The sequence below is a fragment of the Symphalangus syndactylus genome, chromosome 8 (genome assembly GCF_028878055.3).
Source record: "Symphalangus syndactylus isolate Jambi chromosome 8, NHGRI_mSymSyn1-v2.1_pri, whole genome shotgun sequence".
Classification (NCBI taxonomy): domain Eukaryota; kingdom Metazoa; phylum Chordata; class Mammalia; order Primates; family Hylobatidae; genus Symphalangus; species Symphalangus syndactylus.
Genome location: NC_072430.2, coordinates 73,342,807 through 73,369,882, shown reverse-complemented (window position 1 = coordinate 73,369,882; position 27,076 = coordinate 73,342,807). Strand labels below are relative to the sequence as shown.

General features: G+C 39.0%; 1 protein-coding gene across 6 annotated transcripts; it reads right to left on the bottom strand.

Moving 5' to 3' along the window:
* Nucleotides 1–147: 147 nt before the first annotated feature.
* Nucleotides 148–26,395, bottom strand: BBS5 (Bardet-Biedl syndrome 5). Of its 6 annotated transcripts, none has more exons than XM_055289633.2 (12): nt 26,244–26,395; nt 23,567–23,649; nt 18,773–18,838; nt 18,049–18,098; nt 17,790–17,917; nt 12,914–13,049; nt 12,080–12,175; nt 8,340–8,402; nt 6,410–6,544; nt 1,897–1,980; nt 453–476; nt 148–298 (listed from the first exon to the last, which is right to left on the bottom strand). In XM_055289633.2, exons 1-12 carry the CDS (start codon nt 26,300–26,302, stop codon nt 197–199), a joined length of 1,026 nt encoding a protein of 341 aa, XP_055145608.1. In that variant the 5' UTR covers nt 26,303–26,395; the 3' UTR covers nt 148–196. The 6 variants fall into 6 exon arrangements, with proteins under 6 accessions (XP_055145608.1, XP_055145607.1, XP_063500799.1 ...); XM_055289632.2 differs by lacking the exon at nt 26,244–26,395 and adding an exon at nt 25,874–26,096; XM_063644729.1 differs by lacking the exon at nt 26,244–26,395 and adding an exon at nt 25,911–25,929.
* Between the last annotated feature and the right edge of the window lie 681 nt (nt 26,396–27,076).

The window sequence follows — 27,076 nt, the reverse complement described above, 5'->3', positions numbered from 1 at the left end:
ATTACAATTTTAAATATAATTTTTAGAAAACTGAAGTTTTCTAAATGACTTTTTCCTCAATCATTAAAGAAAAACTCTTACAAGTTTTAAATATAAAAGCTGTAAATATAAAAACTATTCCATGACTTATGGCAGGTGACTAGTATCTTTAAACTAGAGATATCTTTAATAGCAATCCATCTCAACTCAAGGTCAATCAACTCATTACTTCCCAAAGTCCCTGTAGGGTGAATCCATCCTTCAATTTCTCTATTGCAAGTCCCAGTTCTTCTGAAAATACAGGTTCACGATCTTGTTGCTTTTTGGGAGACAGGAGGATAAGATGGGAATAGAGAAGGTGGGCAAGGAAGAAGAAAAAAACAAAAAAATAGGTTTCACATAAGTTTGTGAATGCTAAATGTTGGAATTTAGAAACTTTTTTCATATATTGTAGGTAAAATAAATGTCCTTACCTTATTGCCATCAGCAAAATAAGCCTGTAAGACAAAGAAAATTCTATTTCACAAAGTGGACATATAATATTCAAATAGATCAGTGGGCTAAGGAACTTAATTTGCAGAATGATTTTATAACTAAATATATTTCACATTCTGTTACTGTGTAATGTTTTTTTCACCTATCTCTACAATGCTGGTAGCAGAACTCACTCTGTTCATGTCTACAAGAGTTATACCTTAAGTTGTAAAAAATGTGCTTTGTAATGTATGATTAGCACTGTTAACTTGAAAGGAGATAGAAAAGAATGACTTAATCGTCATATGGCAAGAAACAGGTAAAAAAGAGAAAAAAAGAAAAGAAAAACAATGACTTAGAAGCTATACAATTTCTTCCCTACATTTGATTTATTAGATGATACTGAAAACAAGTACTTCAGTGTGTCAGCAAATGCATATAGTTTGAGGTAGTAGTAGTTTATAATTATTTTATACTAATTTCACACCTTTGTTTCAAAGTATTTGTTACCAGACAGGTATTCTAGTCAGATTCATAGCCATAGAATGGAGAAAGCACTATTATTTTGGCTATAAGTTAAATGATACCAATTTGGAAATAGGAAAGCTATTGTTCAAATACATGTCCTTTTCAAAACAAGATCCCTATAAATTAAGAGATGAACATTTCATAAATATTAAGTATAGATTTTAAATTAATTTAATTAACAATATTTAACATGTTCTATTCACAGTATGAAAAAACTTTACATATCTAAAATCCTAAAATCAAGCCGGGTGCAGTGGCTCACGCCTGTAATCCCAGCACTTTGGGAGGCCGAGGTGGGTGGATCACGAGGTCAGGAGATCGAGACCATCCTGGCTAACACGGTGAAACCCCGTCTCTACTAAAAATACAAAAAAATTAGCCGGGCGTGTTGGCGGGCGCCTGTAGTCCCAGGAGAATGGCGTGAACCCGGGAGGCGGAGCTTGCAGTGAGCCGAGATCGCGCCGTTGCACTCCAGCCTGGAAGACAGCAAGACTCCGTCTCAAAAAAAAATAAAAATAAAAATAAAGTAAAATAAAATCCTAAAATCCTCTGAATAACTGTGTTTTCAAAGTATTTCTTTCCTTTTTTTTCTTTTGTTATAGAAATGGATTTTTGCCATGTTGGCCAGGCTGGTCTTGAACTCCTATCCTCAAGCGATCCGCCTACCTCGGCCTCCCAAGTGCCGGGCTTATGGGTGTGAGCCACTGCACCTGGCCTCAAAGTATTTCTGATTTTGGTAATTTAAAAGTTATCATCACAAAAGAAATCCCTCACTAAAAATATTATCTTCAAACTCAGGTTTAAGATACCATCAAAATCTCAAGTTATATGGTGTTTCACACACACCATTATTTTATTAAACAAGACTGAGATAAAATCCTTAGGAAATTTAATGCTGTCCTTTGTGATGCTCACCACAAAAGCATCCGTGTGACCATCAGAATCTATTTCTACATCATCTTGAATTTGTTCGACTGTCAGAGCTTCGAGCGGCTGGGGCTGAAAATCAGATGTTAAAATGCATCAGAGACAATATTAAATGTACCATGAGAACTGCAAATACTTTTAAAATAACAAGTACAAACTACTAACGTCTTATAAAAATCATGGTATAATTTATGTTATTTTATCAAAAAACTAACTTGAGTAATAAAATAATCAATTAAACCTAAACTTTCGTATCTGAGGTCAATATCATGAAAAGAACTAGAAAGAGAAATTTACACATACGTAAGATACTCAGATATCTTTAAAGAAAAAACTCTGACTTGACTTTCACATTTCTTTCACATTGTTTAGAAAAACTTTTTTTTTTTTTTATAAAATGGATTTTACGAATTTTATTTTAGTACTGCCCAGCAGTACTCAAATAAGTCACACAGTATTAATATTAAATTAATTATGATATCAAATCCTGTGCTTAAACTGGGTTTACAACAAAGCAAGCTATATCCTAAGTAATGCTCACCTTTTTGTTTAGGTCTTTGCTGCACTATATTCCAGGTAACGAATCTGCTTTAAATTCCTAATTCTTGGTTGTGTACTCTCTGAAAAAACACTGAATATCAAACTAAGGCTATTAGCCTATTTACATAATGTAAAGACCACCTGCTACATTTTGACAAGCTGGACTTCTTAAAACTTGGCTCTTTTTCAGCCAGTATCTCCTAGTGGATAATGACTGGATTACAGTGTTAATTGTCAGAGCAGTCTATGGTATCTGTCACATGTGTTATCAATTGCTTTAGCTCAGTAATACAAAACGGACGTCTGTATTCTTTTTAAAAAGTTGAATTACATATACAGGTTCTGATTAGCATAGACATAGAATTTTACATACTTATTATTCACTTCAAAACAAAATCTAATTCACTGTTGAAACATTCTTAAATAAGACCACAGTAATGCAGATTGTGGTGAGTGGTGTTTAAGATGTTAATGGCACATTATTATAGCAGTTCTTTTTTTTTTTTTTTTTTATTATACTTTAGGGTTTTAGGGTACATGTGCACAATGTGCAGGTTTGTTACATATGTATCCATGTGCCATGTTGATTTCCTGCACCCATTAACTCGTCATTTAGCATTAGGTGTATCTCCTAATGCTGTCCCTCCCCCCTCCCCCCACCCCACAACAGTCCCCGGAGCGTGATGTTCCCCTTCCTGTGTCCATGAGTTCTCATTGTTCAATTCCCACCTACGAGTGAGAACATGCGGTGTTTGGTTTTTTGTCCTTGCGATAGTTTACTGAGAATGATAGAAAAACTAAGTTTTGCGTAACAGCCAATCTTCAATTTTCCTCAGAATAGTCATTATAATTTGTGAAAAGTAAAAGAACTAATATTTTTATGGAATATTCTAAAGGTAAAGAATAACATGTAGAATTAGCACTTATTTATTTGTTCATTTTTCAAATGTTTGAATATCCCCTTTGTTATATTAGGTACTATGCCAGTACTACCAAGTGTTATAAAATCATACCCTTACTCACAAAGGGTTTATAATTTACTGAGTAGAGAAAAAGATAAGACACAATGACCGATAACTAAATATTATGTGGACCCACAAGAAACTGCCATTTTTTATCAGTCAAAATGATAAAATATCAACACTATTATATGCTTCAACCCACAAAAAGCAGTTATAACAAAGCTGAGGATAGCCTTAGTGTTTCAACCACGCTCAGAGTTGTGTGACTATGTGCAGGTAAATTAACTAAGCCACAGTCTCCTTAACTGTGGGACAAGGATAGTAATAATACGCCTCACAGTATTGTTGGGAAGATTAAATGTGATGGTGCATATAAAGTGCTTAGAGCAGTGAATGACAAACAGCAGATGTTTAACACGGTCATCCAACAACTATGAATATTCACTAAGAGCCTATCATGTGCTAGTTTTGACTGCTGGAGATATAGCCATTAAGCAGACAAAAACCGCTGACTTCAGGGAGATCACTTACAGTGGAGGAGGCTGATTAATTCTGAAAGGAAGGCAGGAAGGAGAGAGAGAGAAAGTAAGCAAGCAGAATAAAGTGATGGGAGTTGCTGTTCTAGAATAGTCAAGGAAGATCCTGAAGAGATGGCATTTGAGTAGGGACTCACATGAGGTGAGACAGTAAGCTATTACGGCTAGCTGCTATTATGTACTGGGGTCAAAGAACAGGAGAAGAGAACAAATGAAAATTAGAAAATGTGTAGGCGAACTAAACTATCAAGCATCTCCCACGTGCCAGGCATTTAATGGACATGATCAATAACTTTCTAAGAAGATTATGTCTGTTTTTCTCTTTTATTTTCTTAAGAGATAAGGTCTTGCTTTAAGAGATAGGTCATTGCTGCAGTGCAATGGCATGATCATAGCTCACTGCAGCCTCAAACTCCTGACCTCAAGCAATCCTCCCATCTCAGCCTCCTGAGTAGTTAAGACTACAGGCCGGCACCACCACACCTGGTTAATTTTTAAAATTTTAAAAAAATTTAGTAGAGACAGGGTGTCACTATGTTGTCTTATTATGTTGAAGCTGGTCTCAAACTCCTGGCCTCACGTGATTCTCCCACCTCGGCTGCTCCAAAATGCTGGGATTACAAGCATAAGCCACCGTGGCTAGCCATATATCAATTTTGAGAAAACTGAAGCTCAGATTTGCCTAGGATCACAAATAAATGATGAAACTCGGATTGAAAGTTAGGTTCTAAGGACCATGCTTGTTCTGCAACATTATTCTACAAAGAAGAGTAATAACTAGAAACGGGGAAGAGATTGGTATGACTGAAAGTGTAAAATAAGATAATGGGAAAATGAAGGAATACTTCAAAGTTTTGAGTACAGCTGACTTGGACAGTGCCAAAAACATATAAGTAAACAAATCAGTAAATCAGCAGGTTGCTGCTTTTGAGAAAAAGATGAGGAGGCCAGTTTTAGGTATGCCAAGTTTGAGATGCTCATCCAAGTCCTAGTGTATCTTATTGACTTGCATAATTATTTAAATTACTAAGATAAATCTGAAATAAGAAATTCCACTCGTATCATTTGGGATGCTCATTTATATGAAGATATTCAAGGGTATTTGGAACCATAAGCTGAAAGAATATGTCAAGGTCAGAAGGAAAGATCTACAGTCATCCACAAAAGTACAAGTTGAAGAAGCTGAACAAGCAGGTGATATTACCAAGGAATATACAGAGAAGGCAGTGAAAGGGAGACTGCTGAAAGAAGAGCATGTTGGGAAGAAAAAGAAAGGATGGTTTAGATGATGAAATACATACAGCATATGTAATACAATGTCAGAAACCCAGATGCAAGTTTTAGCTAGACGGAGAAATATATGGAATTTGACAGGGAGAGAAAAAATTAAGTACAAGGAGCACTACCAGACAACAAGGGCCTCACTAAAGTCACATGCTGTAGTCCAAGAGCAGAAGAAGAGATATAAGTAATGGCTGTGATATGGCTCAGCATGCCAAGACCCAGCAGGGGCACCGATTATAAAGTAAACGGCAAGGGCACCAACAATAGAGTGCATAATGAGGGTGCCAGTAAAAGAACAGACAGCAATGGAGTCTACAATTGAGTGATCAGTGATGGGACCAGGACAAAGAGGACAGCAAGGGCAATGGCAGTGGAGCAAATGGCAAGGGCACCTCTGACAGAATGGACAGTGACTGTCCCAGTGATAGAGCAGACAGTGGGGGGCACCAACAATAGAGGGGACAGCAAGTACATCAGAGCTAGCGCCTCTAGCAAGGGTACTGGTGATAGAGTGGACAGTAAGAACACCTCTAGTGGAGTGGGTAGTGGGGACACCACTGAGACTGGATGATGAGGGTCCCAGCTGGAGAGACAAGTGAAGCCAAAAGAGCTCATGTACCTGGAGAGCAGGGAATAGCAGCAGCAACCAGGAAAGAAATCATGAAGAAGACAAAGAGCAGATATGTGGGCAGGATGTGCAAAATATTTCATAACTGATAAGGCAGAGGTACAGATCAATAGGAATGGATGCAGGCCGTGTTGATGTAGCCTACTCCTGGAGTTGCTATATTGTGGAGTATTAAGGAAGACGACGGTATTCATGAGGACTGTAAGGTTTGTCCATGCTCATAGGGGGCTGAAGTAAAATAAAAATCTGACAGAGTGAGAGACTCAAGTCTGTCTGTATCAGAGGAGCACTGCACATGGAAATTTACTCAGGTGGCTGCCCACCTACAGGGGCAGGTATGGAGGGCAGGAATGAATGATGAAGCAGCCAGTTAGAAGACAGGTGGTAGGTACAAATTAGTGATAATCCAGGAGCTGTGCCCACTTGAGCAGAATCTGTATATTCATTTTAAAAACAGTTCAAAATTAAATGGTGCACAGTGGTATTTACATCTGAATTTTATAGATTGCATAAAGCAATGCAAACTTTATTTCACATACTCAACAAATTACCTTTTCTTCCATCTCATAATCAACTCCAAATATGGGACTGGCAGAATAGACTTTGTGAAGTGAATTGATTTCCTTAACTGATTCTTGTAGTTTTTCCACAGGATCTATTTTAAAGCCAAGAACATATCCACCACTCTACAAGAGAAAATAATAATAAAAAACCCCAACAAGTCTGAAGAACAGTATTTATAGTACAAGATAAATTATAGCTCAAATTGTCCTTATTTTAGAGCGTAATATGTAAGTTCATTTTTTCTTTTTCTTTTTTTTTTTTTTTTGAGACGGAGTCTCGCTCTGTCGCCCAGGCTGGAGTGCAGTGGCGCAATCTCGGCTCCCTGCAAGCTCCACCTCCCGGGTTCACGCCATTCTCCTGCCTCAGCCTCTCCGAGTAGCTGGGACTACAGGCGCCCGCCACCACGCCCGGCTAATTTTTTTTTTTTTTGTATTTTTGGTAGAGACAGGGTTTCACCATGGTCTCGATCTCCTGACTTCGTGATCCGCCCACCTCGGCCTCCCAAAGTGCTGAGATTACAAGCGTGAGCCACTGCGCCCGGCCAGTTCATTTTTTTCAATTAAACTTTTTATTATGAGAAATTTCAAGCATATACAAAAACAGAAGAGCACAAGGGAGCCTCCATGGAGCCATCATCCAGCTTCAAGAAGCAGCAACATGTGGCCAACCCTGTTTCATCTGTAACCTCGCCCTCACCTGAACACCCCTCCCCCAACGCAGGCTTATTTTGAAGTATATTCAAATATAAGTTCATCTGAAATATCAAAGGTAACCTTTCAAGATTTAAAAAATACACTGTAGACTGTGAAGGGAACTAAGTTTTTCTTGAACTAGGCCTTGAAAAGGAACAGACTACCTGAAAAGAAGAAAGGAAATGGGCCATCTGAGGCTATCTCCTTGAAGAATTAGGAAAGAAACTGGGCCATGATACAGTGTTTTGAAAGGAGTGTTAAAAAACTAAGTAGCGTACTGTAATAGGTGAGAGTATATGTTCTGGGTTAAGAGCACACGCTTTTATGTTCAAATTCTGGTTCTACCACTAATTCACTAGCTGTAGGATACTTAGAAACTTTCCTTAACCTTTCTAAGCCTCAATTTTCTAACCATAAAATGGTTATCAAGTTGTCATATTAAATAAGAAAAACATATATATGACATTTGGTATAGTTCTCGGAACAGAGTAAATACTCGATAAATGGCAGCTGTAGGCCAGGGGAAAGGAATAAGCAGACATTCATGTTTAAATTTAGAATGTCGATGATAAGTAATTTTATAAATCACTTTAAAAAATGTATTTAAAATTTTTCTTAGCCAGTCGAACCTACTACCACGAGACCAGCATGTTTTATTTAAATGTATTTCTGCAAAAACCTGGCAAAATGGAGCATAACAGGTTATAATTAGCATATAATCTGTGTGTGAGAAGACCTCAAACTGTGTGTGTGTGTACACAAATATATGTTTGTGTTTCTCAAAGACAGTCTTGGTAAATCAGTCAGACTTGAGATCAAAACTTAGCCCCATCACTTACTAGTTGTGAGATCGTGGGCAAGGTTGTTCCTAACTTCTCAAAGCCTCAGTTTCCTTGACTATAAAATGAGGGAAAAATAGTAGCTGTATCGCGGGATTGTGTAAAGATTGAGCTAATGCATGAAAAGCCCTCAGCACAATGACTTGATTCTGTCATTAATAATAAGTGATGATCACAAATGATCATGTCTGTCCAACAAAAAAATATAAGCAGGATCCTTCCTCTGCGGACAATTTCTATATGACTTCAAACACTTCATATATAACTTCATATTAAAGCTAATATTCTTCTCAGATGTAAACTGATTACTACATAAATAAAACTAAAAATCTAGACTGTCAATAGTTTTAAAAATCAAAGATTAACAAAAATATACAAGAGCTTACCTGCTGAGAGCTTTCTATGACAAGAGCTAAACCAAATTTTGAATCTCTAATCTTTATTGAACGCTAGATACAAAATGAAAAAGAAAAACATGCAAGTTTTTATTAACTGAATAGTGACTCTTTAACTCAGTTTTTAAACTTTATACAGTATTTACTTTTCACAGTCTAAAGAACAGAATTCTCCCCCCTTCCTTCATTAAACTCCCACAGAGATCAAGTAAAAGAAACAAGACTCATACTGAAAATAGGTGGCAAACTTTTAAGAGGCAATACAAGAAAGACATCTCTGAAATATGTACAAAATTCCCTGACTCAAATATTTCTCACTTCCAGGGAGTAAACATTTTTAAAATTAGAGACAATTAAATTAATTAGGTCTCATTCAGCCACCCAGGCCAGACTGCAATGGTGTGATCATAGCACACCACAGCCTCAAACTCCTGGGCTAAGGGATCCTCCTCCTGCCTCAGCCTCCTGATTAGCTAGGACTACAGGCATGTGCCACCATGCCCAGCTAATTTTTTCTTTTTTGTAGAGACAGGGGTCTCACTATGCTGCCCAGGCTGGTCTCGAACTCCTGGCTTCAAGCAATCCTCCTTTCTCAGTCTCCCAAAGTGCTGGGGTTACAGGCATAAGCCACAGTGCCCAGCCTGAACTTTTAAACAAAAGGCTAGCAATCTTTTAGTTTTGGTAAGCCTGTACCTTTTGTAGCTCCTAAGGCTAGATTAGTTTTTTAAAGTCACATGTGCCTTCTGTTTCTTACATCATAGGTGGCTACATTCTTAAAAGAATCTCTATTCTATTTAAGTTTTTTTTTTTTTTTTTTGAGACAGAGTCTCACTCTGTTGCCCAGGCTGGAGTACAGTGGTGCCATCTCGGCTCACTGCAAGCTCCACCTCCCGGGTTCATGCCATTCTCCTGCCTCAGTGTCCCGAGTAGCTGGGACTATAGGCACCCGCCACCATGCCAGGCTAATTTTTTGTATTTTTAGTAGAGACGGGGTTTCACTGTGTTAGCCAGGATGGTCTTGATCTCCTGACCTCGTGATCCACCTGCCTTGGCCTCCCAAAGTGCTGGGATTACAGGCGTGAGCCACCGTGCCCGGCTGTAATCTAAGTTTTAAAAATAATTTTAATTATTTAAGTTTAATATAAAATATTTAAGTTTTAAAAATAAGTTTGAATATTTATCACTAGACATCAAGGAAGGTTGGGATAGATTAAGTGTAATTAACATCAACTGGTAAATGTGATGTGAGGACTAAGCTTGGTTAGAGGAAGATAGGTGGTGAAACCAGTGGCCTGGGAGAAGGGGAGAGTAGAGGCAGAATGGCAGGTAGGGCCTGTAGAAGTGACACAAAATGTACCTGCTGGCAGGGTAGGGGAGAATCACGGAGGACCTAACACTATGACCAGCAGACCAAAAGCCCAGAGAAGGGTAATCTGGCAGGTGATGATGGGATACCATGCTTCTAGACAGATAGGCAACTTTGAGAAAGACTGAGAAAAAGAAGAAAGGCTTTGATGATAATTGTTAGGAAAACCTGGCCTTTCATCTGGGCTACTTTACACCTCACCACGAGTATATACAATCCCAGTTAAGAACCATAGAACACTGGCCAGGGGCGGGGGCTCATGCCTGTAATCCCAGCACTTTGGGAGGCTGAGGTGGGCAGATTGCTTAAGTCCAGGAATTTGAGACCAGCCTGGGAAACATGGTGAAACCCCGTCTCTACAAAAATTACAAAAAAATTAGCCAGGTGTGGTGGTGCACGCCTGTGGTCCCAGCTGTTCAGGAGGCTGAGGTGACAGGATCACCTGAGACTGGGAGGCGGCAGTTGCAGTGAGCCAAGACCATGCCACTGTACTCTAGCCTGGGTGACAGAAGGAGATCCCTGTCTAAAAAGGAAAAAAAGAATCACAGAACACTGGCACTCTGGCTTTCAATAGGTAATCTAACCAGGTGTCTGTGGGTGACATAGGCTGGTAAGACAGAAACTGGCAAGAAGCTGATATAAATATCTATAGGAGTGGGGTCAGGGTAATGGCTGAGGTGTAGAGCTGAAGTTAGACTATGACTGCTGCAGTGACAGACTGTGATGATACAGATTGCAAGTTGTTTGGGCCACTTGAATTAATTCCAGAGGCCATATTTGGCAACTCTATTCTTAAATAACAAAAAGAACAGAAAGCACAAGGTTGTTTATTACTCAGTAATTATTCAGCATAATAGAAGTTAGGTTAGGCAAGCTATAACACATTAACGTAATGCAATATAAAAAAGCAATAGCTATACAAACACCAATTTGTCAAATACCTATGTAGATTTTGTTACATTGTCCCAGCCTTGATTACAGACTCTTATATTTCTTTTGATAGCCAGAAATAATTTTCTTCCTATGAGATTCTATGGCTTTCTGTTTAATATGTTGCTTTTCTCCACCAGACTGAAAGCCCCTTGATGGCAGGAACTGTACACTGGTTCATGATTTTCATGATTGTATCTCTAGCACTTGGCACAGAGGAGGTACTCAAAATTTGGCATAAAAATGAATGAATTATCAGAAATTTTAAAGAAACTCCAAAATCAAACAATTTAGCCAAAGATAGGGTTGGGAATATTTTGCAAAGAATTATTCTTCTCATGGGCCAGGAATTCGTTCCTTAAAAATGGTATTTTCCAGGTATCACATACATTCTGTCTACTCAATAAATATTAATAAAACTCCTTAGTCTCAAGACTATATATCCTATAATAAGGGCAGTTATCATAGGATAACCTCATGGGATTTTCATTAACTATTTTTATGTTCCATCTAATTTGTTCTAGAATTCTGTAAGTAGTTTCTTTATAAAAAATGAAATTATTTAGTGTATTGAAGTTTACAGTTTGTTTCACTGAGTCACTTATTTATCATAGCAGCAGCAGAGTACAAAAAACTATCTTTACCTACTCTCAAAACAAACTGGTCTCAGAGATAGTCAGTTCTTATTTTGAATTTTAATAGTTTTTTTTTTTTTTAAATACAGAAGGGGTCTAGCTATGTCACCCATGGTGGTCTCGAACTCCTGACCTCAAGCAATCTGCCCGCCTCTGCCTCTCAAAGTACTGAGATTACAGGAATGAGCCACCATGCCCAGCCTGATTTTAACAGTTTTAATTGAACTTAAGCTGAAAGTATTATCACTAAAAATCATCTTGATTCCTTTCACTAAACCTGTGGTATGAATGAATCCAGCTTGTATTACATTCTGTATCTAAATACAGTGAAAGCAGTTCATTCGCAGAATTAATAAATTCCTTCTGGCTTTTAAAAGCTTTAGAGCAGAAAATGACAAGAGAGCCAAGAAAAACTGTGGATCAGTGTGCTAAACCGATGCCAAGGAAGCGCCACATACCTGCCTCATGAAAAAATTACAGAAAATTTTAATAGTTAAAGCCCTCTGGATGGAATCCAAGAGACACCTTACTCTGTATAACTATTTAAATTTTTAGAATCCAGTATATTTCTCTTCTAATAGCAAGTTGATAATGGTGCTGCTTCTCTGAAATGTAGTACAATTGGATCTTTTCTACATTGAAATATTTCATAGTAAATTATCAACATCTTTAAAATATGCTCTCAGCTAGTAACTGCTACCACTTAAAAAAGGGAGAACTCATCTAAAAGTCCAACTAACTACTGAACAAAAAATATTTATTTTACATTAAAATAAGGTCATCAAAATGTATGTACTTACAATTTGCAGATATGGTATACTGACATTAAAACTATCATTCATATTTGCATGCCACACAATTCTCACATTGGTAATAAAAAAGGTTCCTAAATTGCCCTGTAAAAGACAGTAATGAGATACAGAAATGATCATTTTTTTGGATACCTATTCTTTATTTTCTAATCACCAGAATAACTTATTACAGCAGCAAATAATACCAAAATTGAGTATCAATGACTTCATCATTCATTGATGGCAGTACAATTAGATGAGTGACAGCCTGGACTTTGGAGTCAGCCTGCCTAATCATTAAACCATTAGTACCTACCAACTGTCTGACCATAGGGAAATTTCTTCTTGATGTATTTTGTCAAATGTAAAATGGAGATCTGATTAAATATCCCGTGTAAATCAATCCCTTAACACAGTGCCTAAATGTTAGACCTTACTAAAATTATTATTCAAAACCTTGGATAGGTTAAGGCAAAGGAGTTGTGGCAAGAGAGAGAAACAAAACATATGTAATAACCCCCATCAATCTACATAGATTGTATTCTTTATAAGGATAGGAGTGGAGTTACTCTGTTCCATAGTTAGATCTTTACCACCTAGCATAGCACCGGGAATTTTTGATTCATTAATTAAGGAGACATTCCAGGATTATCAGATATTTCATTGTATTGAATTGAAAATAGGGATGTTATCATCAACCTAACTTGTACTTATTGAAAAATAATACGCTTTCCTATAATGCTAATTTTAACAATTAGAATTGACTGTATAAATCCAATGATGAATGCAAAAATGATTACCAAAACACTGTCCCAAAAGGTTCACTAGCTCTTTGCACAATACCTGATCACTGGATAAATTCCATACTCCATTTATTTTATCATATACATGTTCTTGTGGCAACAGTCTTAGTTGCTTGTCCTGAATTAGTGCACTTCTTAATTTAAAATCACGATACATTTTAGAAGTTTCATACGCTCTGTGAAAAAGAACAAACAAAAGACAACCCAAACTGAAAATGTGATTTTCTTGGGTTATGTTTACTTACTTACTAAAATATGTAGTTGTTAGTATTTATGAACATTACTCAAATAATTATGATACATTTTAATATTTTTATTTCTGTTTAAAAATTGTTCTTATAGAGACAAAGTCTCAATACCTTGCCCAAGCTGGACACAAACTCCTGGGCTCAAGTGATACTCCTGCCTCAGCTTCCAGAGTAGCTGGGACTATAGGCATGTGCCACTGCACCCAGTTATATTTTTCTTTTTAATAAGGTCTGGCAATTACAGTTTTTGTAGAATTTGTCATTTTAGTGTATTATTTACATATTTTATCTCAATTACCTATATATATATTTTTTGAGATGGAGTCTCACTCTGTCATCAGGCTGGAGTGCAGTGGTGCAATCTTGGCTCACTGCAACCTCTGCCTCCCAGGTTCAAGTGATTCTCCCGCCTCAGCCTCCCGAGTAGCTGGGACTATAGGCGCACGACACCACGCCCGGCTAGTTTTTGTATTTTTAGTGGAGACAGGGTTTCATCATGTTGGCCAGGATGGCCTCGATCTCTTGACCTCGTGATCTGCCCGCCTTGGCCTCCCAAAGTGCTGGGATTACAGGCGTGAGTCACCACGCCCGGCCCCTATTTTTTAATACATATGGAAATTGTTTTTTCTATTAAAATGCTACTTTTTCTTCATTTCCTTGTTTTTCAAAGGACATAAACAGCCGTCCAATTATTAATACTTTTTCTCGGCTGGGCACAGTGGTTCATACCTGTAATCCCAGCACTTTGGGAGGCCGAGGTGGGCAGATCACTTGAAGTCAGGAGCTTGAGAGCAGCCTGACCAACATGGTGAAACCCTGTCTCTACTAAAAATACAAGAATTAGCCGGGCATGGTGGTGTGCACTTGTAGTCTCATCTACTTGGGAGGCTGAGGCAGAAGAATTGCTTAAAACCAGGAGGCGGACTTTGCAGTGAGCTGAGATTGCGCCACCGCACTCCAGCCTGGGCCACAGAGCGAGACTCTGTCTCAAAACAAAAACAATTACTTTTTCTCACTGCAACCTGAAAACATGCTCATATCTACCTCTATACAGAAAACTAGAATGAATCTGTACTGATTCCAAAAGAGACCCTAAGGGGAGAAGGGGGAAGGAGGAAGAGAAGAACAGGGAGGGAGAGGGGGAGAAAGAGAGAGGAAAAAGGACAGGCGGAGGGAGAGAACGAGAATTAAATCCCTATAATTTTTTCAATGTCTATTGATAATAAATACAGATACCCTGATTAACTTTTGATTAATTTTAATATTTCACATAAAACAGGCTGTTACCTATTTAACAAAAGTAAAGTTTTCTTAGCCTTAATAACAACAGATTCATATATTCATTGAACTTCTAATTTTTATTTTAATTATTCTAAGATATAAATTGTGAAAGAGCAGAATTTTAGCACTCTGCTTGTAAATGTTCATTTTCTTTAGTGCTGTTATCATCAATACTTAACCAGTGGAAGAAATAGAAACTATTTATGCTATAAATTATTTTGGGGGGGAAGCACATAGTATTTTTAATACTATTAAAGAAAAGCAGCTTCTGTTCCCTTCATATTCCATTTAGAACTTTTCATTTCACAGTACTTCTCTCAGGTTTAGGTATATGCCCAAGAGAACTGAAAACATATGTTGACACAAAACTTATACACAAATGTTCATAGTAACATTATTCATAATGGCTAAAAAGTAAAAAACCCAAATGTCCATCAACTCATGAATGGATAAACAAAATGTGGTATGCCCATACAATGGAATATTCTTTAGCTACAAAAAGGAATGAACAACTGCTACTACTGATACATGCTATAACATGAATGGACCTTGAACACACTGTGTAAGTGAAAGAGGTCAGACATAAAAGGCCACATATTATATGATTCCATGTAAACAAAATTTCCAGAACAGGCAAATCCATATAGACACAAAGTAAGTTAGAGGTTGTCAGGGGCTGTGGAGTGGAGGGAATGGGAAATGACTGCTATGGGTAAGGGATTTATTTTGGGAGTGATGAAAATATTCTGGAATTGGATCTTGGCAATAGTTGAACAGTATTCTGAATATACTAAAACTATCAAACCGTATACTTTAAAATCGTAAATTTTGTTATATAAAATTTTATGTGAATTATATCTCAATTAAAAAATTAAGCCATTATATAGACTAAAACATCAATAAAATTAAAAATCAAATAACTAGGAAACTAAAAATAATACTTGCAATATATATGACAGCTAAGGATATAATTAAGAAATTTAGCTTCCTGCCAGGCACGGTGGCTCACGCCTGTAATCCCAGCACTTTGGGAGGCCAAGGCGGGTGGATCACAAGGTCAGGAGATCGAGACCATCCTGACTAACATAGTGAAACTCCGTCTCTATAACACAGTGAAACCCCATCCCTACTAAAAATACAAAAAATTAGCCAGGCGTGGTGGCGGGCACCTGTAGTCCCAGCTACTCGGGAGGCTGAGGCAGGAGAATGGCGTGAACCTGGGAGGCGGAGCTTGCAGTGAGTTGACGATCGCGCCACTGCACTCCAGCCTGGGTAATAGAGTGAGACTCCGTCTCAAAAAAAAAAAAAAAAGCATAGCCTGGCTGGGCACGGTGGCTCACGCCTGTAATCCCAGTACTTTGGGAGGCTGAGGCAGGTGGATCACGAGGTCAGTAGATCGAGACCATACTGGCTAACATGGTGAAACCCCATCTCCACTAAAAATACAAAAAATTAGCCAGGTGTGGTGGTGGGCGCCTGTAGTCCCAGCTACTCGGGAGGCTGAGGCAAGAGAATGGCGGGTGAACTCGGGAGGTGGAGCTTGCAGTGAGCCGAGATAGCGGCTGCACCCCAGCTTGGGCAACAGAGCGAGACTCCGTCTCTACAAAAATAAATAAATAAATAAATAAATAAATAAATAAATAAATAAATAAATAAATTTATGAGAAGCCAAAAAATACAAAAATATATGAAAAATGTCAACTTCACTGGCAAATACAAGTTAAACAATTATATACACACATATATAGACATACATACGTGTGTATTTCCTGTCATCTTAGCAAAGCTTAAAAAAAAACCATAGCACTTAGGGCTGGTTTAAAAAAGAAAAAAAGCCGAGGTAGTAAAAAGAGTTTAGCAAACAAGAAGAAAAAATATAAAAACAAAACTGGCTGGGTGAAGTGGCTCACATGTGTAATCCCAGCACTCTGGGAGGCTGAGGCAGGAGAATCACTTGAGCCCAGGAGTTGGAAACCAGCCTGGACAACAAAGTGAGACCCCGTCTCTAAAAAAAAAAAAAAAAAATTTTTTTTTTTTTTTTGAGACAGAGTCTTGCTCTGTTGCCCAGGCTGGAGTGCAGTGCAGCGATCTCAGCTCACTGCAACCTCCATCTCCCTGGTTCAAGTAATTTTCCTGCCTCAGCCTCCAGAGTAGCTCGGATTACAGGCATGCACCACCATGCCCAGCTAATTTTTTTGTATTTTTAATAAAGGCACGGTTTCACCACATTGGCCAGGCTGGTCTTGAACTCCTGACCTCAAATGATCCACCTGCCTCAGCCTCCCAAAGTGTTGGGATTACAGGCGTGCGCCACCATGTCTGGCTCTACAAAAACATTTCAAAAATTAGCAGGACATGGTGGTGCACGCCTGTAGTTCTAGCTACTCAGGAGGCTAGGACAGGAAGATCATTTGAGCTCAGGAGTTTGAGGCTTCAGTGAGTTATGATTGCACCACTATACTCCAGCCTGGGTGACAAAGCAGGACCCTACCTCTATTTAAACATAAATAAATAAAAAAAGGCCACAAACCTAAAACAAACCAAAACACCAATAAAACTCTTCAGGGAAAACACTCAAACATGCCTTCTACCTACTAGAAAAATAACCTTTTAAATTAATTAATTATGCAACTTGTTTAGCTATATTGAATGAATTCTTTATTTCACTTTACCTACCTTGGTAGCTAATTTAATCTGGTCGTCAGTAGAAATTTTTAATGAATCTTCAGTAGTTTTATGTGTTTTGTAAATACCTTCAAAGTGTTTATTAAATAATAAAACATATTCTTCTCAATATCTTCCTGATATTTACAATAGAGCTTGGAGGAAGACAGTACCATACTTCTAAGCTTTATTCTCTAAAACGGGTCCTGAACCCCCGGGCCACAGACAGATTGGTACTGGTCAGTGGCCTGTTAGGAACCAGGCTGCCCAGCAGGAGGTGAGTGGTTGGGGGGTGAGTGAGCAAGCAAAGCTGAACTCTGCCTCCTGTCAGATCAGCTGCAGCATTAGATTTTCACAGGAATGCAAACCCTACTGTGAATTGCACACGCGAGGGATCTAGACTGTGCCGTCCTTATGAGAATTTAATGCCTGATGATCTGTCATTGTTTCCCATCACCCCAGATGGGACCATATAGTTGCAGGAAAACAAGCTCAGGGCTCCCACTGATTCTACATTATGGTGAGTATATAACAAAAACAGAAATAAAGTGCACAATAAATGTAATACACTTGAATCATCTTGAAACCATACCCTCACACAATTCGTGGAAAAACTGTCTTCCATTAAACTGGTCCCTGGTGCCAAAAAGGTTGGGGACTGTTGCAGTCTAAAACCATAGAGTAAACTAAAAATATTCAATAATCCATAAAGTATTACTATACCTGTGTACTGCCATCACAGAAGTAAAAAGTCTAGGGCTTCCAGGAACCAAATTTGTAAATATAAATTCAAAACGAGTACTGTTACATTTTGTTAGTATATAAAGAGCTTCAGTTTGGCCTCGTAATTTCTGTAAGGACAAATTTATTTAAAAGTTCAGATTTTAAGAGAAATTTCTCCTTTATAGTGAAAACAAACATCAACCTCAAACATCTAGTATCTTTACTATATATATATTTCAATAAGATTTTTTAGACTTACAGAGTTAGCAGTCCTTGTTGTAATATTCAATATGCAATTGTAACCGACAGCTAAAATCCAAAAGCAAAGAATATAAAGAGCATGGTATGGTACACTGAGAAAAAATACTTTTCTAAAAAAAAAGTTTATACAGAACTCTTAACAGTTTAAAAAAATTAAACATATATAGAAATAAACTTTTAAAAGTTTTAAAGAAATAACTATAAATTAAATAATTAAAAAAACTAGAGAGTCAATTCTGTCTCCTTGAACAAACAAAAATGTAACACAGGAAAAAGGAAGTCTTCATCCCTAAAGCCTCTGCAGCATTATTTACTGAAAGTTTTAGCACTACTCCTAAAAAAGAACAAGTCTAGCTGGATAATCTAAAATACTTTAAAAAAATAAGTGAAACAAAATTTAACACAATGAAAAGATTATACTTTTATTAGAGCTTCTTCCTTCTTTGGGATTAATCAAAACAGGGGATAGCATGTTCTCAAAAATAATCAAAAAACAAGAACCAAGGTTAAAGCCCTAATCTCCTATATGTCCAAGACACAAAATGGACAAACCAAAATAATAATGGATAATTTTGTTTGCATTATGATGTCTAGGATTTCTGAAGGTTTTTTATTTTTATTAACTTAAGATTTCTACATACTTCTTTGGTATCAAAGGCACCATGCAAATTCACCTGACAAAGGATTTTTTTTCTTCAGACTTATCTAACAAAGATACTTACAAACATTGACTCTTGATAATGCCAAAGAGTGCCAGATAATTCTTAAATTTGTTACCAAGAGTCTACCTAAAAGCACACAGACAAAAAATAGGTTAGCTTAAATAAGAACCCATTTTTGCAGCACTGAATGAGATGGATATGGAACTTCTGGCCCAGTATTAGAAGCAACACTCAGATATTTTTCATATATTAACTGAAAATATTGTGCATATCCAACCTATATAACGTATACAATATATGATTCAGAATCCCAGAGAAACAAAATTTGACAGTTATATAAGGGATACAGATGGTCTCTGCCAATAGCTTTGCTCTAAGTCAAACTGACTGAGGAAAGAATTGTGTACTGGTTTTTTTGTCTCGGTAGAAGCTGTTCTGGGTCCCAGCAAGTCATATGTGCACAACTGAGAATGAATATAGGATAATTACACAGCTATTCACTGAAATCACACTTTTCAAAGAACTCTCACACACACACCAATCCTTGCTATATGAGTACTTTCTTAGCAGTTCTCATTTAAATGAACCATATATTTATACACACAATTTTGCTGTGAGCAAACTATTTTGTTCCTAAGAAGTTATGGTCAGGCTGAAGTCTATTTAAGGCTTTATACTTTTTGATCTTAGCATCAGACTGATGTTCATACACTGAAATACAAAGTTAGATACTTCATTTCTCAAAATGTGTCCTGATGCTCCAAGAAAAAAACAATAAATTTGAGAATGGTATACTAGGTGTATTAGAGATGAACAATACAATCAGCATATTATCATAGCTTTGAGATATTCTGAAATAATAAGACTCACTTTGTTTAAACACATTATTTCACCAACAAATTACAACCATAAAATTATTTTTATGAGTAATCTATAGCCAGCCAGGTCAAACTATTTCTGAAAACCTCTACAATGTCTAAAATCAGAGAAACTAGGTCTGTATGAATACTGGAGTGAAACTGGATAGCAAATGTGGCTCTAAAAAAGATGAAAGCATTCTCAAGGGAGATTGTGGAAAATTACAGAATATGTTTGACAAATAATAAGTAATCCAGCATGGCTGGAGTGTAAAGTTCACACAAGATCATAGAAGACTAGGTATAGCATCCTTCAGTCATTGGTCCAATGGAAAACAGATGGCACACTCAAGTTAGGATAACTGGGGTTTATTTACAAAAGAGGGAGCAGCAGTTCATGAAATCTGGAAGAAACAAGAGTCCTATGGAGCTGACTGCTTTGAGAGGAGAGACACAGCCAACCCTTCATTGGGAACGAACCAGGGCAATAAATACCCAGACCTCATACTCCTGCCTCCCTTTCATCTTCTGCCATGGCTCTTCCAACTGGAAGCCAGAGTATACAAGGAACCCTTAGATGTACTCTATACAAGTCATCTTTCCAGGGCAAGGGGAAAAGGGTGGAGAAGAATGCTGGACCTGGAGGGACAAATGGAAGACAGCAGCACAGGCGATAAAAGTTGTCTTTGGACATACTAGAAGTTCTTTAATGCTAGACAAAGAAATTCAGACTTAGATCTATTAGCAATGGAGGCAGTAGAGTTGGGGGTGGGGTTTAGGATTGGAATTGGGGAGGACTAAAAATCTTTGAGAAGAGAATAATGTGGCCCTCCCAGTTTAGAAATCAATGTAGGCAGTTAGGTTCATCACCTAGCTATGTGACCTTGGAAAAGTAAACTAACCTCTCTATTCCTGTTTCCTCATTTTAAAATAAATATGACTGCATCTACTTTAAACTTTTTGTTTTACTGTTTTTATTATTGTTAAATGAGATTATATTTATATAAAAGATTCAGAACAGTGACTGTCAATAAACATTCTCCAAATAACAGCTATTTAAAAAATAATCCTTTGCAAACTCATTTTTGACTTTTTTTGGTTTTTATATAGATATACCTGTTTTCCTTACACCATTTTACCTAGGCAACACTTTATCTCTACAAGTGGGCTATGGGCTCAGGACATCTATTGATTCTTTTATATTTTTCTGTCAGTCCCAGGAGAAATTATGGAGTGGGAAGGGTTTGCCATATAAAACCACCAACCACCTCTGTTTGCCTTTTTCTTTGCTCTTGGTATATATCTCCTACAATCTCTAGGATTTTTAATGCTACCTCTGTTCTGCTGAAGAACCCCAGCCTACGGCTCCAAACCCAGTGTTCCAGACATGGACTTTCCTCTCTACTCTGCCTAATACCAAAGTATAGTTGTCCCTGTTTCTACTAATCTCCCAAACACCAAAATATGGCTGTCCCTTTTATTCTCACACAGCTATTTAATATAATATTTTAATACTTTACAAACTCATTTCTATGACTTACTTTCTGATTATAGATACATTGGTTATATTTTCCTTATGCCATTTTACACCTAAGCAACATTTTATCTCTATAACTGGGCTATGAGCTATGGGCAGTGTGCAAAGTTAATCTGATAATTTCAAGTCAGGGTACTAACAGTTGAAAATGGATTAAATATGCTAATCTTCTGGGATATAGTTTTAACATAAGGGGCTCTTGAACTTGGCAATGTCTTAACTTGGTTATTTTCAAACTGCTGAAAGGGAGGGGAGGGAGACGGCTAGAAGGCAGGATTCCCCTTCCATTTTTTAACTCCTTAATGACCAGAAGCGCTGCGTACTCCTGTAAAATTTCAAAAGGTTTTTGAGGTCTGTGCACACACACACACACACACACACACACACACAGTTATTTCTATTTTTATTTTGAGACGGGGTCTTGCACTATCACCCAGGCTGGAGTGCAGTGGCATGAACATGGCTTACTGCAGCCTCAACCTTCTGGGCTCAAGTGATCCTCCCACCTCAGCCTCCCCAGTAGCTGGGGCCACAGGCGCACACCACCACACATGGCTAATTCTTTTTATTTTCTGTAGAGACAGGGTCTTGTTATGTTGCCCAGGCTGGTCTGTAACTCCTGGCCTTAAGCAGTCCTCCCACCTTGGCCTCCCAAAGTACTGGAATTATAGGCAAGAGCCATTGCAGTTGGCCTATTTTTATTAATAGTTAGGATTTCAGGCACTGGAGATTTCTGGTCAGGGAGGCTTTCTGCCCTTCCTACTCTAAAGTATTAGTACAGGATTCTGCACTCAATGAATATCTGAAGAATCGAAAAATGTTTTATGAAGAGTTCCTGCCAATCTGTATGAGACTTTCTATTGGCTTTCTCAAGTTAATTCTGAGTTCGTCAAGATACAGCCATCTTGATAGTTGGGATTATTATTCCACCCTCAAAAGCACAAACTAAGACTTTTCGTTTGCTGCCAGATCTTCATACTCCAGTCTCATCTGAGCCTGACATACACCAGGAAGCATTTCGGAAGTGTGATCTAAGCATTACTTTAAGGATGGGCCCTAGCCACTAAAAGGATCTGCCTGTAGGTGGTGGCAAGTAGGCAGCAGGCCCCTTTGTAAGCCTTTCTTCTGAGCGGAACTGCCCTCACCTCTATCTCCATTATTTCCTCTGGTGTCTTCAATTGAATCTAAACAATCAATAAAGACATCGCCTGGTCTTGTTTTCATTTGCCTAAAATGAATATAAAGGTCTGAATTTTATAGCTACCGCTATACCTACTTACCATCTATTAGGGACATATTTACCATCTAATATGTCTCTATTAAGAGACATATGTACATTAGCCAGGAGCAGTGGCTCATGCCTGTAATCTCAGCACTTTGGGAGGCCAAGGTAGGTGGATCACTTGAAGTCAGGAGTTTGAGATATATGTACATAAAAGAGCCAGCAGCATAAATAATACTGTACCAAAAGTTCATGCATTTAAAAATAAGGTCTCTGAGGGGAACCAACCTCAGAGAAGGCAGGCTTATAACAGGGCCTGCTGCCTACATGCCACCTCGGAGCAGGTCAGAAGAAAGTCTCAGGAAGCAAGCAGCCACTCAAAGGGCTACAGTAAGCATGTTCTGCTAATAAGGGTTACCGTTCCTTCTCTATGAGTTATTGATTCCCCCTTTCCTGAATGAAGTCTGCTCTATTTCCCCACTTACCCCTTTCCAATAAGAGGTTTATATCCCTCCCTCCTAAACTTCTTCTCCCACTAAAACATATTCTGGATACATTAAGCTGCCATTCCACATCTATATTTTTTCCTTGGAAGTAATGATGCTTCCAAGACCTACTGGTCACTGGCTCCACAGACAGCTGCTATGGGCAGCCTGGACTTTTAAAAGTTCCAACCTTGGGGAAATTTGGTTTGGGCGGGGCTCTAAGGTCCAGCTGTGCTGGTCCTCGGTAACAGTCAGAGAAGACTCACAGGATTTTCTAGTACTTGACCTACAAATAGATTTCACAGTGCAGGACTAAATTTGCTCTCCACATATCCATGTCTAGGTGACAACCATAGATGATTGATGGTGCATTACTCCTGAATTTTTAAAAAGGAAGCATGGCTCCAGGTACTACAGCTATGACCTACATATATTCCACTACCCCATATCCTTTTTTGGGAAGACAGATCTAACAGTCAGAACTAATGCCCCTTGCAAACAGGTCTACTTGAGTTTTAACAGTTACATTGGATAAAGGTGATGTTAGAACCAGGACTTACTGAAGGACCAAACTACATGTTTAATCCTATCCTTTCTTCTGTGTAAACCTGAGAAAAGTCTTGGGTGAATTTAACTCTCCTATTCTCACAATTACACTGACAAATGATGCTGTTTCATATATTCTCTAGCTAATATGATTCAACATTTGTAAATTAAACCAGGAATATAGAATACATTTAAAAATATACTCACCTCTATCTCCGTTATTTCCTTTGGTGTCTTCAATGGAATCTAAACAATCAATAAGGACTTCTCCAGGTCTTGTTTTCATTTGCCTAAAGTGAATATAAAGGTTTGAATTTTATAGCTACAACTATACCTGCTTACAATCTATTTAGGGAGAAAAGAGACATATGTACATAAAACAGCTAACAGCATAAATAATACTGTACCAAATGTTCATGCATTTAGAAATAAGATCTTCAAGAACTTCAAGAACCTGAAGATCAGTGGGGCCTGGAGTGACCAGGGCCATCTGGAGTAAGCCAGATTGGTAGGAGGTGTTGAATTTTGAAAAATAAAAGGAAAAGAAAAGAGAGTCCATGATTAAAGACCGGGACTAAGAAATGGTAAGGACATGGGAGAAGGCTGGCCAAGCTTGGAAAGAAGGACCATATTGGGAGGTAGTGAGAGAAATATTGTTGGATAACTAAGGAGGAACCAGACTATGGGGAACTCAGAATGCCAGTCTGATAGGTTTAGGCCTTATCCTGTGGACAGGAGAGAACCTCCAGAGGTTTCTGAGTAGAGGAAAGGACATCAGGAAATTATAGAAGGAATGGTTAAAGAAGAGCTGTATGAAAAGCATCTTTGGAACTTGACAAATAGATACAGATGACAAAAGGAAATTCAAGAGCAACTTACTGACAGATAGAATACATTCTACAGTGTCCAAAAAAAAAAAAAAACCTATCAAAATATCTAAAAGAGCCTTCTAATACACTCTTCATAAAGCCAACTCAATTACCTATTGAAAATACAGATATGACCATATCATTTCCCTGCTTAAAAGCCTTCTATATCCTCCTGCTGTCTAGAAGCTGAAGTCCAAAATCCTGAGCTAAAAATGTTACAATCTGGCTAATTTATCTATTTGTACCTCCAACCTCTCTCTGCAGCAGACCCTGCCTTTAGCCAACGAGGTTACAGCTCCAAGACTCTGCTTCTAACGCTAAATTCTTTTCTTCTTTTCTGGAATACTCTCCTCCTGTCTACCCTGACAAGGCTCTGCCCATTCTTCACGGAACAACTCAAATACTATGAATATTTATTCTTCTTCAAGGACTTCACCAGGTAGAATAAATTGTTCTGTTTCTATGAGTCGCAGCTTTTCGTTCATTTTTTCAGAATGGTATTTACCACATTTATTATAGTGGTTGTCTATATGTATCTCCTGCACTAGAACTGGGGGATATGAATATCATTTCCTATTATTTTCTGTCTCTAGCTATGGGCCCAGTAACTAGCACGTAGTAAACATTGATAAATGTTTACTAATGTTGCCGAAACGGACTTTTGTTTGGATTAAGAACCCTACAAGAATGACAGAAAATGTCGCGGGGCGCGGTGGCTCACGCCTGTAATCCCAGCACTTTGGGAGGCCGAGGCGGGCGGATCACCTGAGGTCAGGAGTTCGAGACCAGCCTCAACATGGAGAAACCCTGTCTCTACTAAAAATACAAAATTAGCCGGGCATGTTGGTGCACGCCTGTAATCCCAGCTACTCGGGAGGCTGAGGCAGGAGAATTGCTTGAACCTGGGAGGCGGAGATTATGGTGAGCCGAGATCGCGCCATTGCACTCCAGCCTGGGCAACAAGAGCGAAACTCCGTTTCAAAGAAAAAAAAAAAAAAAGAATGACAGAAAATGTCATAGAAGGTGCGCAATATGTTACTACAGTTCGTAATTTTACGAATTCCTTTCTCTTTCATCTTCTTAAAGGGTCTAACATGTTAGCATTAGATATCTAGCTATACTTAACCTGGGAAATGTATCGATATTTCATTTTTCCATCTAAGGGGGTGAGGTCCATGATAAGGAACGATTCCATCTAAGGAGGGGAGGTCCATGATAAGGAACGATAAGTAGTAGCTAAGAAGCTCCATGCCATTAATCCAGGAATCTTAGCTTTAGCGTTTCTCAACACAGTATCCCAACCGGCATTTCCCGCCCTGGATTTTAGAGCAGGAGGTTTCTAACCACTTTTTCTTTACGATACTTTCCAAAAACATGGCTTCTATTTAAAGTATGATAATTTCCAAAAACAGGCTGCAAAAGAAGACTCCTTCTTGTTGGTGATTTATATGAATAACTAGATGAAAGCTTACCAAGGACAAAGTTTGCGTGCTTAGTAATTTTTGAAGACTGCCTACTCCCACCTCCCTTATTTTACAGACATGAGGATTCTAGCTTGAATGATCAAGACATCTGTCCAACGGCCCACACTGTGGGTCGATATTACACATCTACTTTTAGAACCCTAGTTTCCTGAGCCCCTGACCTACGTTCCTTCCGTGAAACTGAAATCTCAAGCTCACGTGGCTGTATACGGGACGCCAAGCCCCGGGTGGCCCCGGTCGTGCTCAGGTTCACATTCCTGATCCGTCCCGTGGGCCAGGATGGGGGAACCGGAGGTCGCATGGGACCAAAACTGTGTAATCCAGATGCGCTCTTGCCGCGGCGCCGGCCTCGGGAGGGCCACAGTGGCCCAAACAGCCTGGGGTCTCTCGAGGCGCGGACGACCGGCGCAAGCCTCCCACCCTCACCAGAGCCGCGAGCTGCGGAGGTGCAGGCTCCGCCCACGGGTCCCTAACCCGCACGGCGGTGCCCTCTACAGGGTTGCAGACCCCTCGGGAATCTTGGAAACTCACTGCGCCGACAGGTCGAAGCGGACATCCCGATCCTCCCAAAGCGCATCTAGCACCGACATGGTGAACAAGGCCTGCAGCGGGCCCTCTCCACAGCCGTGGAGGCCCAGCCGCGTCTCTCTGGCTCCAAGGCAACGGGCCGCCTCTGTCACGACGTCTACGGCGGGCGCCGAGACTCAAGCTTCCGCGAGAGTGCGCGCGCGTCGACCAGCTCTTTCGCGTCGTTAAGCCGATTTGAGATGTGAGGCAGGGTTTAGGAGTCTCCGAGAAGCCCAGCTGTCTCCGCCCAGGAGAGCGTGCCTGACCTCTGGGCGACCTTCCTTGCCTCCAAACAGACATCCTTTAGCCATTTTACTCCTCTCCTTATTTCTCTTCACCGTCAAGAGATTTAGGTTTTTAGCCGGGCATGGTGGCTTCTGCCTGTAATCCCCGCACTTTCGGAGGCCGATGCTGGAGGATCACTTGAGGCCAGGAATTCAAGACTAGCCTGGGCCACATAGCGAAACTTCATCTCTACAAACACAAACAAACAAACAAAACCAACCCAAAATTAGCCAGGGGTGGTGGTGCACGCCTGTAGTCTCAACTACTCGGGAGGCTAAGGCGGGAGGATCTCTTGAACCTAAGAGATGGAGGCTGTGGGGAGCTATGATCGTGCCTCTGCCCTCCAGCCTAGGTGATAGGATCAACAATTTCGTATGCCTGCTGTGCAGTAACAAACCCATTACACGAAGACAGCAGAGTTTGCAGCAGGGAAAGAGTTTAATGATTGCAGGGCACCTAGCAAAGAGATGGGAAGAGATCCTCAAATCTATCTTCCCAAGACTTCTGGGCTG

Excerpts from the sequence above, each read along its gene's own strand:
- BBS5 (XM_055289632.2), bottom strand. The coding sequence starts at position 26,013 with ATGCGACCTCCGGTTCCCCCATCCTGGCCCACGGGACGGATCAGGAAT. Across the intron at positions 8,403-12,079 it reads GTATACCATATCTGCAAATT|CGTTCAATAAAGATTAGAGA; the intron begins GTAAGTACATAC and ends TTTTGTATCTAG. Across the intron at positions 299-452 it reads ATTTTGCTGATGGCAATAAG|CAACAAGATCGTGAACCTGT; the intron begins GTAAGGACATTT and ends TCTCCCAAAAAG.